Source organism: Callithrix jacchus, chromosome 12, assembly GCF_049354715.1.
Source record: "Callithrix jacchus isolate 240 chromosome 12, calJac240_pri, whole genome shotgun sequence".
Taxonomy (NCBI): Eukaryota; Metazoa; Chordata; class Mammalia; order Primates; family Cebidae; genus Callithrix; species Callithrix jacchus.
The window spans coordinates 80,526,376-80,544,696 of NC_133513.1; the positions used below are offsets into that span (position 1 = coordinate 80,526,376).

Consider the following 18,321-nt stretch of genomic DNA (forward strand, 5'->3'; position numbering starts at 1 on the left):
GTCTTAAAAAAAAAAAAATTCTAAATCACTAGTGATTGAGATTTAGTATAGATTCACTAAGAATGTTTTTTTGTTTTTGTTTTGGTGGATTTAGGCTGTTGTTTACTAGGCAAAGCAGGTTTTAGTTCAGGTTTATCTTGCTTTAAATAGACATCTAACAGATTTTCCTGGAGGTTTTTCTGTACCCCTGGGAAAATGAAGTTAGGGAGATGACTAAGTGAAAGCTGTCCTGCTGACTTCCTATAATGACAGTCATTGTCTACCAGAAGAGCTCTCCTTTCACACCAAAGGACTTAATTGATTGTATCCTGTACACAATATGAGTGACTTGACTGGATATATAAGACATACTTCTCATATATTTAGATGACACAGGATAGTACATTGAATATCAGTCAGGGTTTTTAAGGATCTTAATAGAGTGGAACTAAGGTAGATACTACTAAAAACAATTAATAGTGATATATTGTAGTCCTGTTTCTAAAAGAGTTTTTTTAAAAAAACCTCAACCCTGACTATAGTGAACAGAAAAGTATTGGACTCTTAATAATTCATGTGACAAGACCTGAAACTTTGATAACAATTATATACATTTTGTAAGTAATTTCTTTGGTATATACCTTCACATATCTCTGATATGTAACCTATGCTACCAGTCCATTTAGTGTAAATTCCCAGAATGTATTCTCCTGCATAAAATGGAGGAAAATAATACTTGGCTTTCCTAATGATTACATATGTATACAACACTAACATTTACAAGACCACCTTTAAATAACACACTTAGCATTTTTATTTTTTGAAATGTAATATGCAGTTTTTTCCATAGTTTATCCTATTAGTAATCTGTTCTATCTTTGGACTATGTTTTGTGATGATGAAATAAATACTGTAAATAGTATTATTCCTTTTGCATTGAGAGTCCTGACAAAATGTTCATGTGTTATTTCATTTTGGGTTTAGCTCTACCTCTAATATGTGACCTATGCTACTAGTCCATAGAGCATAAATTCACAGAATGTATCCTCCTGAATAAAATGGGGGAAAATAATACTTGGTTTCCCTAATGATTATATTTAAAGTTAGCAAGAGACTATTTTCTATTTAAAAATTATTTAAGCAGTATGTTATTTTTTTTCTGGAATCCAGTGTTTCTTTTAAATACTTGTTAAGTTTTATGCAACATTTCTAAAGTTAACCTACTTGTAATTAAAAATTCTGAGATTTTGTTTTCTTATTCTGAGGTTGTCTTTTTACCACAGTTGCACAATATCCTTTTGAAGACCATAACCCACCACAGCTAGAACTTATCAAACCCTTTTGCGAAGATCTTGACCAATGGCTAAGTGAAGATGACAATCATGTTGCAGCAATTCACTGTAAAGCTGGAAAGGGACGAACTGGTGTAATGATTTGTGCATATTTATTACATCGGGGCAAATTTTTAAAGGCACAAGAGGCTCTAGATTTCTATGGGGAAGTAAGGACCAGAGACAAAAAGGTAAGTTATTTTTTGATGTTCTTCCTAGATCTGAAAATTTATTGGAAAACGGATTTTGGTTTTTTTTTCCTTAGTTTTTATTGAGGTGTAATTGACAAATAAAAATTTTATATAAATATAGTGTATAAAATGATGTTTCGATATATGTATACATTGTGAAATGATTACTACAGTCAATCTACTTAACATATTCATCACCTCACATAATTATTCTTTCCCCCCAGGTTGAGAGCATTTAAGATCTACAATCTTCAATTTTCAATTATGCAATGTTATTATTAACTATAGTCACTATGCTATCCAGTAGATCCTCAGATCTTATTCATCTTGTGTCCCTCCATCCCCCTCAGTCCCTGGAAAATAGGTTTTAAAGATAGTTGCTAATCCTTTTTTCTTTTAAATTTTTAAATCACTTGCTGCCTCAGTTTCTATATAAGGAAATCATTTCATTTTTCTGTTCACGGTACCATTTTCATATCATACTAGCACATGTTACCCATTAACTATATTGCAGATTTGGTCTCACAAAATCATTCTAAAATAACATTTTTTAAACGCATATTACTAAAAAATAAGCTTTGTATTTCTGAAGCTTGCTTGATCATAGTGTATGCCTTTGGATAAACTTGGATATTATAACCTAGTAGAGTGTGAACTTTTATAATACATACAAATTATTTTATGAGAATATTCATAAATGTAGTTATAATTAGATTAATCAAAGATTTTTGATCAGAAAACTAAGGACTATATTGAAAATCAGTCACAAATTTAATTCTTATAGTACATCTGAAAGGAAAAAGAAAACTCTTGGGAGAACTTTTACAGTGATTTAATTTTGCTGTTGATGTATTTCTTTGGGTGGTAAGTATAGCAAAACATGGAAACATTTAATACAAAGAGATTTTGTACATTTTTTCCATCTCTAAGAAGGGCAAAGTCTAAGTCCCTCCAGTTATATTAGAAAAACTGATTTAGAGAGTTCTTCATGTTAAGCTAATTTCTTCTTAATCCAGCTGAAAACAGAAATAGAACGATCATATTAATCATTTTAAGCTGTGTAGTTGCATTGATGCCTTGTTCCTTTACCCCTTTCTCATCTCTTGTTTCCTTACCTTTGTGACCTTTTTTACCTTATATATAAGGATCCCAAAGTACTATTTATTGTTGATAGTTTACAAAATTGAATCTTATATTAGTGCATAATTTCGGTGAATGTTGAAGATTATGGGAGATTGCCTTACATTTCTTCATCATATTGTTTGCACCTTGGAGTGATAGCACTGGCATGAATTATAGAGCTGAGGATCTAAAGATGTTTACTTTGACTTATCCCATTATCATCTGGAGGGAAACAATTGCTTTTACTGATTTAAAATATAAAAGGCAAATTATTCTATATGTCAGTGAGTAAATGCAGTACAGCACAGGGAAAAAAGACTGCTGGGAAGAGAAGTATAGAGAAATGGGTAAAATTAAAATGCAGTAGCAAAAGCAGTGGTAGAAATTTAAACCAGAGTTGATGAGCAGCAGATATCTTGGTAGTGGGAAAAAAATCAGGTAAAAAAATTTTTGTAATAAAATAGAAAAATTATGTAATGTGGAGGCACAGAACACTAGATTTAAGCTAGAGGGTCTTATATTGTGTTACATACCTTATAAAGGTCTGATGGAAGCTATAAATGTTCTCCCACTAAAAAATGTGCATAGTGTACATAAAATTTTGCACATTTATATTGAAACATGTTCTTTTAAACAGAATGTAAAAGAATCTTCATGAGAAGTATGTCACATTTTTTTTCGTGTAAAAACCAGTGGCCACTATGTGAGAGCAATGAATAAATCTAAATGGTACAAATTAACCAAATTTAAGCTGTAGTTCTATTTAATACTAAATTTTAATGAATAGGCTGCTATTTAACTTTTAAAATAACAAGTTGAAACTATGTTCTTGTCTTTGACTTTGAAACTTTTTTTTTTTTGAGACGGAGTTTCGCTCTTGTTACCCAGGCTAGAGTGCAATGGCACGATCTTGGCTCACCGTAGCCATCGCCTCCTGGGTTCAGGCAATTCTCCTGCCTCAGCCTGCTGAGTAGCTGGGATTACAGGCACGCGCCACCATGCCCAGCTAATTTTTTGTATTTTTAGTAGAGATGGGGTTTCACCATGTTGACCAGGATGGTCTCGATATCTTGACCTCGTGATCCACCCACCTTGGCCTCCCAAAGTGCTGGGATTACAGACTTGAGCCACTGTGCCCGGCCTGACTTTGAAACTTTTATGTAATCTTTGATATCCAATCAATGTTGACTTTGGTGAGAAGTGCTGAAAACACTATTTCACAAAAGAACAAAAGAGTAAATGGAAACTGTAGATTCTATTGCCTTATGAAAATAGACGTGTTAAGAAATAAGAATTCTCCTAGACTCTTCAGATAAATTCATGTTGCATCATTTTATTTGCCTTCAAGTTACTGAGATCATGTTTGGCAAGATCTGTATCATTAATGCTGTGTTAGGAAGGAAAAGATTATGACTCCAAATTTTGCTTTTAAGATTGAAGAGTTAAACTCTTTAAAAAGAATGTATTTTATCCTGTAAAGAGCAGTATCAGGCTATAGACTTTGTCTTCTGAACTTACATATAGTAAAGAACTTTATAGTGCTCCCATTTCTTGACAAAACCTCTTGAGGGCCGGGCGCGGTGGCTCACGCCCGTAATCCTAGCACTTTGGGAAGCCAAGGTGGGTGGATCACCTGAGGTCAGAAGGTCAAGACCAGCCTTGCCTTCATGGTGAAACCCCATCTTTAAAAAAAAAACAAAAAACAAAAAACACCTCTCGAGAAGCTCTTGATTAAAAGTCTTGGCTTTCATGAATCTGGCAACTTTCATAATAGTAGATTTTTCATGACAAATCCTCTTACACAGGCAGTTATCAAGGATTGGCACTTGAAATGGTAGAATACTTTCACAACAACAGATAAGATTTCTTTCAGGATTGATGACAGTCTTGCACCCCAGTGTATATTGATGAAGAGAGCAGTGGGTGACAGTGACACAGAGAGCTTCTCTCTTTACCAGTGCCACAAAATCAGATGTGTTGTCTGGCAGTAAGGTGTACTGTCTGCCTACAGAATACTGAGGTTTCTTCAGGAGAAGTTCTTTGGTAAAGAAACTTTACCATTTTGAAAGTGTTCATGTTTTCTGAAGTTTCTAAAAAGGACTCCAGAATGGGAATGTTTTCTTGATTGTGTCACCATATTTGTATTTGATGAAAACTAGTAGCTGGCTATACTGAGAAATCATATCTGAAGAAAGGTGCTACTTTCAGTCTTCCTAGTTCATTCTTTTTAGCATCAGGGTTTTTTGGGGGAATGGATAAAAGTATTTGCAACAGAGGTACTGCAACAGTCTTTTCTGCTTCATGCTACAAATATGTTTGACTCTTTCTAGGATACTTGCCTTCACCCGTTCAACTGTGTGACATTTTTATTTATTTAGCATTGCAATCAATAGCCTGGTAGGGTGATATAATCAAGGATTTTTAATTGGAACAAATAGTTTTTGTAATGGTCTAGGCTTTTCCAACTAAACTGTGCTCTCACATGTGGTCTCTTTTTCTCCCTCTTCCCTCCCTCTTATACACTCCCACCCACATACATATGCATACATACCTTGTCTGATATGCTGCTTCTTCAGAATAGTTAGCTGTGCTCTGCTGATGGTGACAACTTGCCACTTTGTGAAGGACTTGGGGTAGTCCATCTCATCATGTCCAGGGTTGAAAGTAAAACCCAAGGATATTTAAACTTTATTTTCTGTTTCCAGTCCAAATTAAATCCAAGAGAAGTCTCCATAATAAAAAATTTGCCAGTGGGAAGATATTCTAGTCATCACAGTCTGGTAATACTATCAATTCTGTTTCTCTTCAGAGTTCAGGAGAAAATATTTGATGAAGTTGTAAGTCCTGTAGGATGTTATGAAGTAGGGCCAGAATGAAAGATAGCAAGAAAAGTAGTTATGAAAATAAAATGCAAAGCTTATAGTATCATGTGGTAAAATGTAATAGTACCTACTTTATCAGTAGAATCGCTCTAGGCATCTTCTCCATCCTTAATGTAGGTTGGAAGATCCCCCAGGTGAAAGGAGATGGTGGGCAAATAGTAAATAGAAATTGGAGATCTGTACATGTAGTGTTAAGAATGTAAGTAGTAAAATTGTTATGTTTTACTGTTACATAATATTAAGACTTGGAGTTAAGGAATTTCACTGAAGTTGATCACTTTTTGTATCTTGGAGTCAAAATAAATAAATTACTTTACTTGGCTCGTGCTTAATTAATAGACCATATTATGGGTGAATTATTCACAGGATTGAAAGGAGTATTCTAATGTGTTCTTACCTTCTTTATCCCTGTGTTTACTTAAAAAGGCAAAAAAAAAAAAAAATTTAGGAGCAGATGCTGTTGACCGTATTTTGCTAAACAGTGGCATTTGTGTTTAGACTGAAACAGCATTAGAAAACTAGATATGGATAAAAGTCAATGGTAGAATTGTTTTTTTCTTCCAGGGATATGTCTGATAGATGATCAAACAGGCCCAGAAAGGGGAAGTGTTGCAATCAATATTAATCCAGTTAATAATAACATTCACAGTAAAATTTGAATCCTCTGATATGCTGTTAAATTTCTTTCTACACTATCAAATCCACAAATCCTGGAACTGCAAAAGAATTTTGAGACTGTTCAAAATAATTAATCTCTGTACAAGGTCAGGCTCTCCTGTAAGGTTATGTAATGCTGATGAAATTGGTCTGTTTTGAAAGGCTCCTCAGCTTATACCCTTTCTTACAAATGCTAAATCATTTAGTGACCCCTGATTTAAAGAGAATTTGGATAGATTGAGGTTGTTGGTTTTGGAAATATAATATTGCAGGCTCCTGTAAAATATTTGAAATGTCATTGTTTTAAAACTTTCAAAGATACCATTTGTTGGCCTATTGGTTAGAATGCTAGTGAAATAAATTTTAATCCTTTATGAATAATTTCATCATAAAACTTAGCTAGGTAAAGCTGTTATACAACTGTGGAATTCTTCCTGAGAAGTAAATATCTTACATATAATTGATTATCTAAAGTAGTTTCATTCATGGAATATCTGATAATAGGTTTATCCTTCTCTTGTCAGTATTTCCTTGTAGGTTGAGCCTGTGGATTTGCGTTTTTTTAATTGTGAATCACTATTATAGCAGATACATATATTTTATCTACTTTGCAGTTTGGGATTAACTTTATTAGATTATCTTTAATGTTATTTTGCTTATATCCTTAACTTTACAGACAAACATGAAGAAACCGAAGAAAATTATGTTTTAGTGACATTTATATAGAAGAATAATCTTTTTTTCCCCTTCTCTTTTGAAGAGAGACAAGGCAGTCATCATATTTTTGTAAAGAATTTGTAGACTTTGCAGAGCTCTCCTCAAAATAATCTGGCTCAGGGTCTTGGCATATCCTCAGCAGATGTGGTACAAATTAGATGGCAGAGTGCTGGGTACCAGTTGACCATAAAATAAGGCATTAGGTTAGTAATGCTCAAATAATACTTTGGGTTTTGAGTGTTACACAGAAGTCAGACAACTGATACTATAAAGAAAAATGTTCTGAGAGTGAGATAACTGCTTGAGGGAAGGAAGGCTTCTTCTGTTTTTTATTCACGAATTTACAAGAAGACAATTGTGTTATACTTCCTTAGGAGTCATTCATTTGTGTATTTGATACTTTGGCTTTACAAACATGTGACAGATTATTAAAACGCAAGCTGTGGGTGGTTTTTTTTCTTCCAAGAAAGCATGCTGCAGGGCAACTTCTAGGGTTGGTTCTAATCTAGTCCTATGCTCCCACACAATGTGCAGCTGCACTTAGGTTTTAGTATTAGATAGCTCACGTGTTTATTTTAAACTATGAAGAAAGAGTTAAAACATCCTGAGAATGCTAGTAAGTATGTATTTCAGAAGGACTCCCAAAATTTGAGTTTAAAGAGGTAAACTCATATTACATGACAAAGTTACTTAGAATCACTGCTGTTTCCCTCTCTTTCCCTTACCTTCTCCCTGTCCCATACATACCCCCAACTGTGTTCCAGAATGGCGGCACATAAAGTAATAAAGTAATTCATATTAATTTCCTTTTTTTTTTTTTTTTTGAGACTTGATCACCCAGGCTGGAGTGCAGCAGTACAATCTCAGCTCACTGCAACCTCTGCCTCCTGAGTTCAAGTGATTCTCCAGCCTTAGCCTCTTGAGTAGCTGGGATTACAGGTGCACACCATCATGCCTGGCTAATTTTTGTATTTTTAGTAGAGATGGGGTTTTGCCTTGTTGGCCAGGCTGGTCTTGAACTCTTGACTTCAAGTGATCCACCTGCCTCAGCCTCCCAAAGTGCTGGGATTGCAGGCATGAGCCACTGCCCCTGGCCCCTTACTTTTTCTTTGGTTAAACTTTTAGGAAAAATGTTTGAGACACGTTAGAGATAAACTTTCTGTATATTAGGACCTCTGTGTATATGAGTTCATTGAGCTTATTAATGAGGATAACTCTTCTAGAAATAATAGTTGTTAACTTTAAGTGATCTAAAGAAAAGGAAAATTTTTAGTTTTCTGGGGAATGAATATTCATGACCTAATCTTAAATCAGGTTATTTTTCTAGTCTGTTTACTAAATTTGTACATATTGTAACCTAATGAAATGTTCTTATTTCCTCTTTATTTAAAACAAAACTATAATTACTGTCTGTTAAAAAATCTTCCCTCTAGCATTCTTATTTTTCCTAACATATTCTTATTTTTCCTGGGCCAAACTATGTTCCTATGATATGCATTATTTAAGGCTGTTATATAATATAATAAAATTGTATAACTTTCATACCTTGGAGGATCTTAGCACTTATTTAATTCAAACTCATTCTAACATAGATGATAAAACAATTCTGCAGGATTGGGCATGGTGGCTCATGCCTATAATCCCAGCACTTTGAGAGACTCAAGCAGGAAGATTGCTTGAGCCCAGGAATTTAAGACCAGTTTGGGAAACATAGTGAAACGCTGTCTCTACCAAAAAATATATATATAAAAATAGCCAGGCATTGTGTCACCTGCCTGTAGTTTCAGCTACTTGGAAGGTTGAGGTGGGAGGATTGCTTGAGCCTGGGAGGTTGAGACTGCAGTGAGCCATGGTCACACCACTGCACTCTAGCCTGGGTAACAGATCGAGACCTTGTTTCACAAAACAAAACAAACAGATCTACAAAGATCAACCTGTCCTAAGTCATATAATCTCTTTGTATAATAACTCAAGACACCATCTTCTAACCTCAAACCTGGTGCTTTTTTTTTGCACAAAATGAGTTCTGCTGTCCAAATTATTTATTATTTTGATTCCTAAAATAGAAATAGAAACTAAGAAAAATAAAAAGCAACTCCTTTATAATATATGAGGACTTTTTCAGTTTCAAATAAAAAAAACCCAACTCAAAGTACCTTAAACAAAAGGAGACATTTATTGACTTATATAACCTAAAAGCTCTCACCTGGATTCAGGTGCTCAACAGATCTCAAGAATATTTCTCTTTTTCTCTCTACCTTCCTTACCCTCCTCCTCTTTTCTCTCTTCTATATGTATGTTATTTTCAAACATGTTCCCACAAGTAGTGGCAATATATAGTTCCTAATAGCTTCAGGTTTACATTCTGCCTACTTTACCAGCTCTGATGGGAAGAGAGCTACAATCGGAGCAAAAATTTGTAGGGTGAGTTCTGATTACCCTGGATTGAGGCACATGCCTATTCCTGAACCAAATATTCTGGCCAGGGAATGGAATTCTCTGGGACATGTGTCTAAAGCTGATGTACAGAACCTGCCACCCCCAACACAGGGATAATAATAGTTTTCCAAAGAAAAATCAAGGAGGAGAAAGAATGTTGGGAAGAGAAAGAAATATCAGCTGTCTGTTTCATATTTATTCTCAACAATTCTGTAGATCGTCTACAACTATTTAGTGTATAACTTAAAATTAGTATCATAGAACTGAAATACCATAACACTCTAAACTTTAGATTATTTGTAGTCAGGAAAAATAAGAGATCAAAGAAGCTGTGACTTCATTCAAATCACATAGTTTCTATACATGCTGTTAGTAAAACCCAGGACACCTGAGTACAAGTTTTATCCTTATATTCACATTGAGGTCCAGATCCTGGTTTTGAATGAGATAATTATGCATAGTGGGACTGTTTTCTGATCCTCAAAATAGAGATGATAATATTTATCTTGTAAAGTTGTGGTAATGTTAAAGATACATCTAAAATGTTGGCAAGTACCTTAATAGATGATAACTACTGCTGTATCTTGTCATTGTAATAAAAGCTGTATTTCTTCCTTTGTTGAGTTGCTTCCCTTTAGTAATCTTATTGTGATCATTCTAAAACATAGATTTCCGTTGCTTCTTCAAGCAAACACCATTATGTTGAAACATCTGCATTATTTCTAAGTTTAGCAGTACCAGTGGAAAGTTTACCGAAGTAGAAAATTACTTTTTTAACTGAAGAGTGTAGATTGTGAATTCATCTTAGAGAAGATGATCTGAATATTGATGCCTAGAATATGAACAAAACATTACATATCTTGTGCTATGATATTAAAGTAGTATCCTGTTCTGGTAGTAGTATGGCAGTATTTTAGGTCTGAAAGATGTATATAATCTATACTTTAAAGTCTGTTTTTTAAGGGATTAATCACAAGAGATTTACATAAAACAAGGTTTAAAATAAATGGTGGATTAGAGATACATCAGGCAAATTTAAATTTCAAAAGCAGATGACAGGGTCTCAGTATCAGAACAGCATTTAAAGCAAAAAGCATTAAACTGGATCAAAAATGTCATTTTACATTGCACAGGGTACAGTCCAGGGAAGACTTAGCAGTTATGAACCAATGTGCTAATAAGCATAACATCAAAATGTATTAAGCAAAGAATTCATTTCTTCTGAAAGAAATGAAGAATAGTTGGTAGAAAAGCAGTGATAGGAATTTTTAATGTACTTTAAAGGCACAAAGAAGGTACAATCATGTACCACATAATGATGTTTGAGTCAGCATCTGACCTCATATATGACAATGGTCCTATAAAATTATAATGGGACTAAAAAGTTTCTATCACCTGGTGACTTTGTAGCCATTGCAGGGCAGTGTATTCACTCACGTGTTTGTGGCAGCGCTGGTGTAAGCAAACTTAACTGCTGTCAGTTGTATAAAAAGCATAGCACAGATAGTTATGTTCAGTATGTAATACTTTATAATGTTAAATGAATGTTACTAGTCTACATGTTTATAGTACTATACTTTTTTATTATTTTAGCATGTACTCCTGCTTGTTTAAAAAATGTTAACTATAAAACATTCTTTAAGCAGATCCTTCAGGTGGTATTCCAGAAAAAGATATTATTGTCATAGGAGTTAGCAGCTCCATGGATGTAATTGCCCTGTAAGACCTTCCAATGGGACAAGATGTATAGGTGGAAGACAGTGATATTGATGAACCTGACCTTGTAGAGACCAAGGTTAAAGTGTGTGTGTATTTATTAGTTTTTAACAAGAATTTATAAACAATAATAATAAATTTAAAAATAGAAAAAAGGTTATAGAATAAGGATATAAAGAAAAAAATTTTGTATCGCTGTGCAATGTGTTTTAAGCTAAATGTTACAAAAGAGTCAGAATTAAATTTTTTTATGTTTATAAAGTGAAACAGTTATAAAATGCTAAGGTTAATTTATCAAAGAAAGAAAAAATTTTTAAATAAATTTAGAGTAGCAAGTTTATAAAATCTACAGTAGTATACAGTAATATCCTAGTACTTTACATTAACTCACCACTCACCCACCAGGGCAGCTTCCAGTCTCTCAAGCTCCATTTGTGGTAAGTGCCCTATACAGGTGTACTGTTTTTATATCCTTTATACCATTTTTACTGAACCTTTTCTATGTTAGATACACAAATACCATTGTGTTACAGTCATCTATGATACTGAATACAGCAATATGCTGTGCTGGTTTGTAGCGTAGGAGGTGTAACATGTAGCCTAGATGTGTAGTGAGCTATACTATCTAGGTTTGTGTAAGTATATTGTATGATACAATGATGAAATCACCCAGATGCAGTTTCTTTTAAGCAACACAGTACTGTATATAGGTGGTTTGAATAATAAAATAGTGAAGTGTATTTTTTTTTCTGTCATTCATAAAACAGTTACCAATCTTAGGAATTAGATCAACTACAAAACAAAAATCTCACTCAAAAATCAAAATTTATAAGTTCCATTTCCTTGGTTACAATTCATTAGAACTAGAATTTTTTTTTAAATGTCCAAATTTATATGGAAATAAAAAACCATGTTTTAAATAGTTTTTGAATAAATGAGGAAATGTAAACTTACATTAGAAATTAAGATTAATAAGTAGTGATTTATAAAGGCAAAAATGTACCATTTGAACTAATCTAAATACCGATTGCATGAAAATGCCAATAAAGGCTGGGCACGGTGGCTCAAGCCTGTAATCCCAGCACTTTGGGAGGTCGAGGCAGGTGGATCATGAGGTCAAGAGATTGAGACCATCCTGGTCAACATGGTGAAACCCTGTCTCTACTAAAAATACAAAAAATTAGCTGAGCACGCCTATAATCCCAGCTACTCGGGAGGCTGAGGCAGGAGAATTGCCTGAACCCAGGAGGCGAAGGTTGTGGTGAGCCGAGATCATACCATTGGACTCCAGCCTGGGTAACAGCAGCGAAACTCCATCTCAAAAAAAAAAAAAAAGAAAATGCCAATGAAATCAATACATATTTTTAAGCCAGTCAAGGAAAAAAGAAAAGAGGGAAACTAAAAACAAGATATTAAGTATGAGAAAGGAGATAAAACTACAGTGTGGAGATGATGTTAAACATTATATTCACATTTGTGCTAACCATTTTGGAAATTTCAAAGAGAAATGGGCAATTTTCAGTGAATATGTCATCATAAATGTTTTAAGGCAAGAGAAGAAAATCTGACTAGATCCTACAATAATGAAAATGTCTAGGAGCCCTCAAGAAATATTTGGTTTAAATTGCATTTCAGGTGATTGCTTATCAAACCTTGAAGTATCAAATAATTATGTTATCTAAATTGGACCAGGTGATAGAAAATATGTAAGATTTAACTGGTGCCTGCTTATGTAGCCCTTATACCTTAATCTGATAAAATAGCATATATTTAAAAAGAGAGAAAACCAGAAGGTACAATTCAGGGAAAATTTTTTTTTTTCCATTTGGCCAAAGTAAGAGTACATTCAAGGGAATTGTGAGAGGTAAGAGTGGAAAAAGAGGTTGGAGCTATATTTTTATGCTGTGATTGAATTATAGTGTGTGATAAATTGCTCTTGTTTCGGTAGAATACCATTTAACATTTTGAATTAATTGGCAATTGGATTAATATTAATTTTAAAAAGTCAGAGAGTGGTGTAAAGGATGGATTACAGAATAGATAAAGGGTGATAAATAAATCAGTTGGCTCTGGCAGAATTGCAGGAAGAAATGGAAATAGGCCATAGAAAACCGAAGCTGACGTTTTGAGTAGTATTTCAGAATCAAAATCTGGATTTCGTCAACTGAATAGATGTGTAGGAATCAAAGATGAGTAGATTAATAAACTTAATTTTTGATTTGTCTCTCATTTTAGTTTGTAACATTAGTGTGTATGCATGTATGTATGTGCCAGGTAGTTAATACGCTGTGTCTCTTACCTCCATTCTGCTGCCTGAGCTTTTGCCATAGTGCTGGAGTTCCCTCACTTCTCTTTCTGTAGCTCTTTTATATCACTGCTGTCTTTCAGCTATGTTTCCTTCCTCAAGCAGAAAGAAGATGGCAGGATCATATAGTAGTTGACTAGAAGCTGTGGATGTAGTTGCTAACTAGTGCTGGGATAATATCTACTATATCTGTGCATATAGTAGTTGACTAGTGCTAGGATGATACCTAGTTCCATTACTTATGAAGATAAATGACCTTTCTTCATCTATAAAATGTTTTATCAATATTACCCTTCTTATATGGTTTTATGAGTATTAAATTATGCATTTCTAAAGACATTAGAGCAATATAAAGAATATGGTATGGGCTCAATAAGCAGTGGTGGTAGTAGTTATTAGAAGGCCATCTAGTACTGAAGAAAATAGTGAATATCACTGATGGAAGTAAGGAAGGTTTTCCGTATAAAAAAGCTTTGGTTTTTGGAAATGTGTATTTTAAGTATTTCTGAGATTACCAGATAGAAATTCCAGCCAGATGTTGGAATTATGCCCTGGCAGTTGGGAATAAAGTCATATTGAGGGAGATGAGGTTTGGAGTTATTATGTAAAACTGGATAATTAAAGCACTGGAATAGATTGGATTGACAGAGGGGAAAATCTTTTGAGATATGCCTATATTTAACAATAAGAGAAGAGACAACCAATAGAGGTTGGAAGAACCTTAAGAGAGTAAGTCCTATGACACAAGCAGGGTAGTTTCAGAATGGGTGCAGAAAAATCAGCCAGACTCGTCCTATTCTCCATCATGGTGCAGGATCAAGGTGAAAAAGAGAACCCCATGCAGGAACTTTTCATGTGCAGACTCTGCCTCAACATATTTTTAGGAGAAACTGGAGACAGACTGACCTGAGTAACCAAGGTGTTGGAACAGCTCACAGACCAGAACCCTGCATGTTTTCCAAAGCTAGGTGACTGTTAGATCCTTTGGCAACAGGAGAAATGAAAAGACTGCTGTCTGCTGCACATTTCGAGGGGTCAAGGCAGAAGAAATCCTGGAGAAAGGTCTAAAGGTGCACGAGTGTGAATTAAGAAAAAATAACTTCTCAGATACTGGAAATTTTGGCTTTGGGATCTAAGAAAACATCGATTTGGGTATCAAATACGACCCAAGCATTGGTATCTACAGCCTGGACTTCTGTGTGGTGCTGGATAAGCCAGGTTTCATCATTGCAAATAAGAAGTGCAGGACAGGCTGCACTGGGGCCAAACAGAATCAATAAAGAGGAGGCCATGTGCTGATTCCAGCAGAAGTATGATGGGATCATCCTTCTTGGCAAAAAAATTCTCATTTCTACCCAAGAGGCCAATAAAAAGTGTTCAGTAAAATGTTTTAAAAAAAATCAGCCAGTAGCCAGGATTGAACTGTGAAAACAGTAGGAAATTGGTTGTTGAGAAAGCACCTTTAAGAAATCAGCCTCAGCTGGGCATGGTGGTGCATGCCTGTAATCCCAATACTTTGGGAGGCTGAGGCAGATTTCTTGAGTCCAGGAGTTTGAGGCCAGCCTGGGCAACATAGCAAAATGCTCATTTCTACTAAATAAATAGATAACCTTCATTTCTACTAAATAAATAAGCAGACAAGCAGGGCTTGGTGTTAATGCTCCTGTACTCCCAGCTACTCAGGAGGCTGAGGCAGTTGAACCTGGGAGGCAGAGGTTGCAGTGAACCAAGATTGCACTACTGCACTCCAGCCTGGGTGACAGAGTGAGACTATGGCACCCCTCTCCCCTCCAAAAAGAAATCAGCCTCATAGTAACCAGTTTCTCTGGATTAAGGAGTAAGAGCTTCTCAAGAATTGCTAATTTTTTTTTTTTTTTGAGACAGTTTCGCTCTTGTTACCCAGACTGCTGGAGTGCAATGGCGCGATCTCGGCTCACCGCAACCTCTGCCTCCTGGGTTCAGGCAATTCTCCTGCCTCAGCCTCCTGAGTAGCTGGGATTACAGGCACGTGCCACCATGCCCAGCTAATTTTTTTGTATTTTTAGTAGAGACGGGATTTCACCATGTTGACCAGGATGGTCTCGATCTCTTGACCTCGTGATCCACCCGCCTCAGCCTCCCAAAGTGCTGGGATTACAGGTTTGAGCCACCGTGCCTGGCCAAGAATTGCTATTTATAGAGACAGAGGCTGATAGTTTGAGAGAGATACAGAATCTAGGGAGAGTGTGGGTTTTTGGTCTTTCAGTTTTTTGTCAGCTCTGGATAAAAAATAAAGATTATCTGAGCATATTATTTAGAGACAGGTGGAAAGAATAAAGGCACATGCCAGATAGTAGATAATTAATAAAGCACTTGCCCACAATAGACCCATGTTGAACAGGAAAAGACATCAAGCATGAAGAGATTTTAAGATGGGAGAATGGAATTTTGAGTGTTCATATTGGATGATCTCAGGGTTCCCAGTAAAATGGGAGCTGAATTCATTGAAGATGATGTGTTGGTCAGGATAAAAATTGAGGTTGGGAGAACAAAGTGCTAAAAATCATTGTGGTCAAGAGTTTAATAAATGTATACCAGAAGAGTTATTGAGTGATATGGGTTTGAAATAGTCAAAGGTATAGGAAAGAGGGCTGGAAGGAATATTAGGAGCACTAAATGTAATAACTTTTGAGGTCCACCACCTGGTCTGTGAACATAAAGGAGTTGAAAGAGTAATGGTTGACTTTTGAGATGATGGCCAGGAATGTGATGCTAAGTCAACATGAAGAATGCTAACTTTAGCTAAAGTTAGAATGTGTTTAAAGTTGTATTTGAGCAAAAAAGGTTAAGGATACAGTTGCCTGTTTGATAATGTGAAAGCTAGGAATGTCAACCCCCTGCACAGTTGAAAATCTGCATAAAACTTTTGAGTCCCTAAAAACTTAACTACTAATAGCCCACTGTTGACCAGAAGCCCTACCCATAACATAAACAGTCAATAACACACATTTTGTATATATATTCTTACAATAAACTAGACAAAAGAACATGTATTAAGAAAATCATAAGGAAGAGAAAATACATTTACAGTACTCTACTGTATTTATTGGTACCATACATTTATGTGTACTGTTTACAAGGTGAAGCATCTGTCTGAAATGGCCAGCAGCTACAGCTGTACATATCTACTGTACATATCAAGCAAGTGAACTTATTCTTAAAATGTCATGACTTTTCTCTACTTCTTGAGAGCACTTCCATCAGCACTATTGGCACCTCTTATGGGTCTCAGGGTGTTACAGTTTACGGAGTTGCACTAAACACAATGAAAAATACACAAAGAACCATGAGAGGGATAGCTTTTTATTGCAATACACAATTTACTGGAGAGAAGAGCTGCTTATACAGAGATGATTAGTGTCACACAGTGCTTTAAACAGATTCTTGCAACCCTTGAGCTCATTGCAGTAGCCACAGAAGGTAGCTATGAGATTTTAACAGTAGTATAGTTTGTACTACAGTTAATATTATGTTGCTATGATTTAATGCTGCGTCTTTGCATTTGTTTGCGTGGTATGTCTGGTCTTAAAAGTTTGTATGTGTATGTTTTAATGCATTTTAACTTTTTATAATAGACTTGTGTATTCATAACATAGACTTAACTTTTTCTTAATTTTTTGATATTTCTAGGCTATGTATTTCATCTGCAGGTTTTTTCAAATTGTTGCAAATCTCTGAAAAAATACATTGAAAAAAATCCATATATATATATGGACCCACACATTTCAAAAGTGTTCAAGGGTCAGCTGTATAAATAATTTTCTTCACAATTAAAGTGAAAAAGGAGAGATACTACTAGTAGAAAGTAGAACTATACCCTCAGAATGTGTGTGTGTGTGTGTGTGTGTGTGTGTGTGTGTGTATACACATATATAGTTACAGATAAATTTAACTTAAAAGTTCGTGGTTAGAGAATAAAACTGGCCCTTAATAGTCTTAATTTACATAAAATAGGAAAAATTTTAGGCCAGGCGCAGTGGCTCATGCCTGTAATCCCAGCACTTTGGGAGGCCAAGGTGAGCAGATTACTTGAGGTCAAAAGTTCAAGACCAGCCTGGCCAACATGGTGAAGCCCCATCTCTACTAAAAATTAGCCAGGTGCAGTGAAACATGCTTATAATCCCAGCTACTCAAGAAGCTGAGGCGGGAAAATTGTTTGAACCTGGGAGGTGAAGGTTGCAGTGAGTTGAGTTTGTGCTACTGCACTCCAGACTGAGCGACAGAGTGAGACTCCGTCTCACACCCCACCCCAAAAAAAGAAAAATTAGAAAACATAGAGTATTTTTTAATCTCCAAGAGCTTTAAAGTTCAACCCTTTATTCATATGTATAAGCTTCTTCTGTAAAATTTTAATTCAGTAGGGACTTCCCATTCATTTGAAATCCTATATTGCAAATATTAATTCAGTTTTAGTGAGTTTGCAAATGAGGCCTAGAATGAGGAGGTCACATTGGAGACTCTGCAACAGATACATGTGAGCCTCCTAACTTTAAAATTTTTGTTAGTCTAGAAGTGTTGAATTTCTGGTGCTGACAAGGCAGCAGGTAGATAAAAATTGCAAAGTTAAGAAATAGACTAATTATGCATAATTTTGATGGTAAGCTAATTGATTAAATTTTAAAATGTGCTTTTCCATGTTTTTCTTAGAATTGTCAGTAATTTTAGTTCAACTGTATGTATTCATACATAAATTATTTACCCAGTGTTGACAACTTGTAGATGTATATATTCTTTATGTATTTGCCTAGCCTTTTTTTGGGTAAGGATTAACAGAATGCATAAACGCCTACATTATAGGTGCACTACTAATCACTTGTTACTTGAAAAATCCCAAAGCTTTGAAATCTTTTTATTATTGCACACAAACCTCTGCCAGAAATGGAGATAAAGAGAAAAATGTCATCAACTAAACCCCAACAAAGAATAAGTTGGTAATGTGGCCA

The 18,321-nt window shown here is 35.1% G+C and overlaps 1 protein-coding gene and 1 pseudogene across 5 annotated transcripts in view; both read left to right on the forward strand.

The window, feature by feature from the left end:
* PTEN (phosphatase and tensin homolog) overlaps positions 1-18,321 on the forward strand; it is a 101,928-nt gene that overhangs the window by 61,248 nt on the left and 22,359 nt on the right. For 2 of the 4 annotated variants that reach the window (XM_078345970.1, XM_078345969.1), the window contains one exon: positions 1,245-1,501. In XM_078345970.1, coding sequence (XP_078202096.1) covers positions 1,245-1,501 — 257 coding nt within the window. The remainder of the gene's footprint in view (positions 1-1,244; positions 1,502-18,321) is intronic. The other 2 variants (XM_078345971.1, XM_035268407.3) reach the window with 1 other exon arrangement.
* LOC128929305 (large ribosomal subunit protein uL5 pseudogene) lies at positions 1,436-17,642 on the forward strand (annotated as a pseudogene). Its single transcript, XR_008475556.2, has one exon. The product of XR_008475556.2 is annotated as a large ribosomal subunit protein uL5 pseudogene (transcript).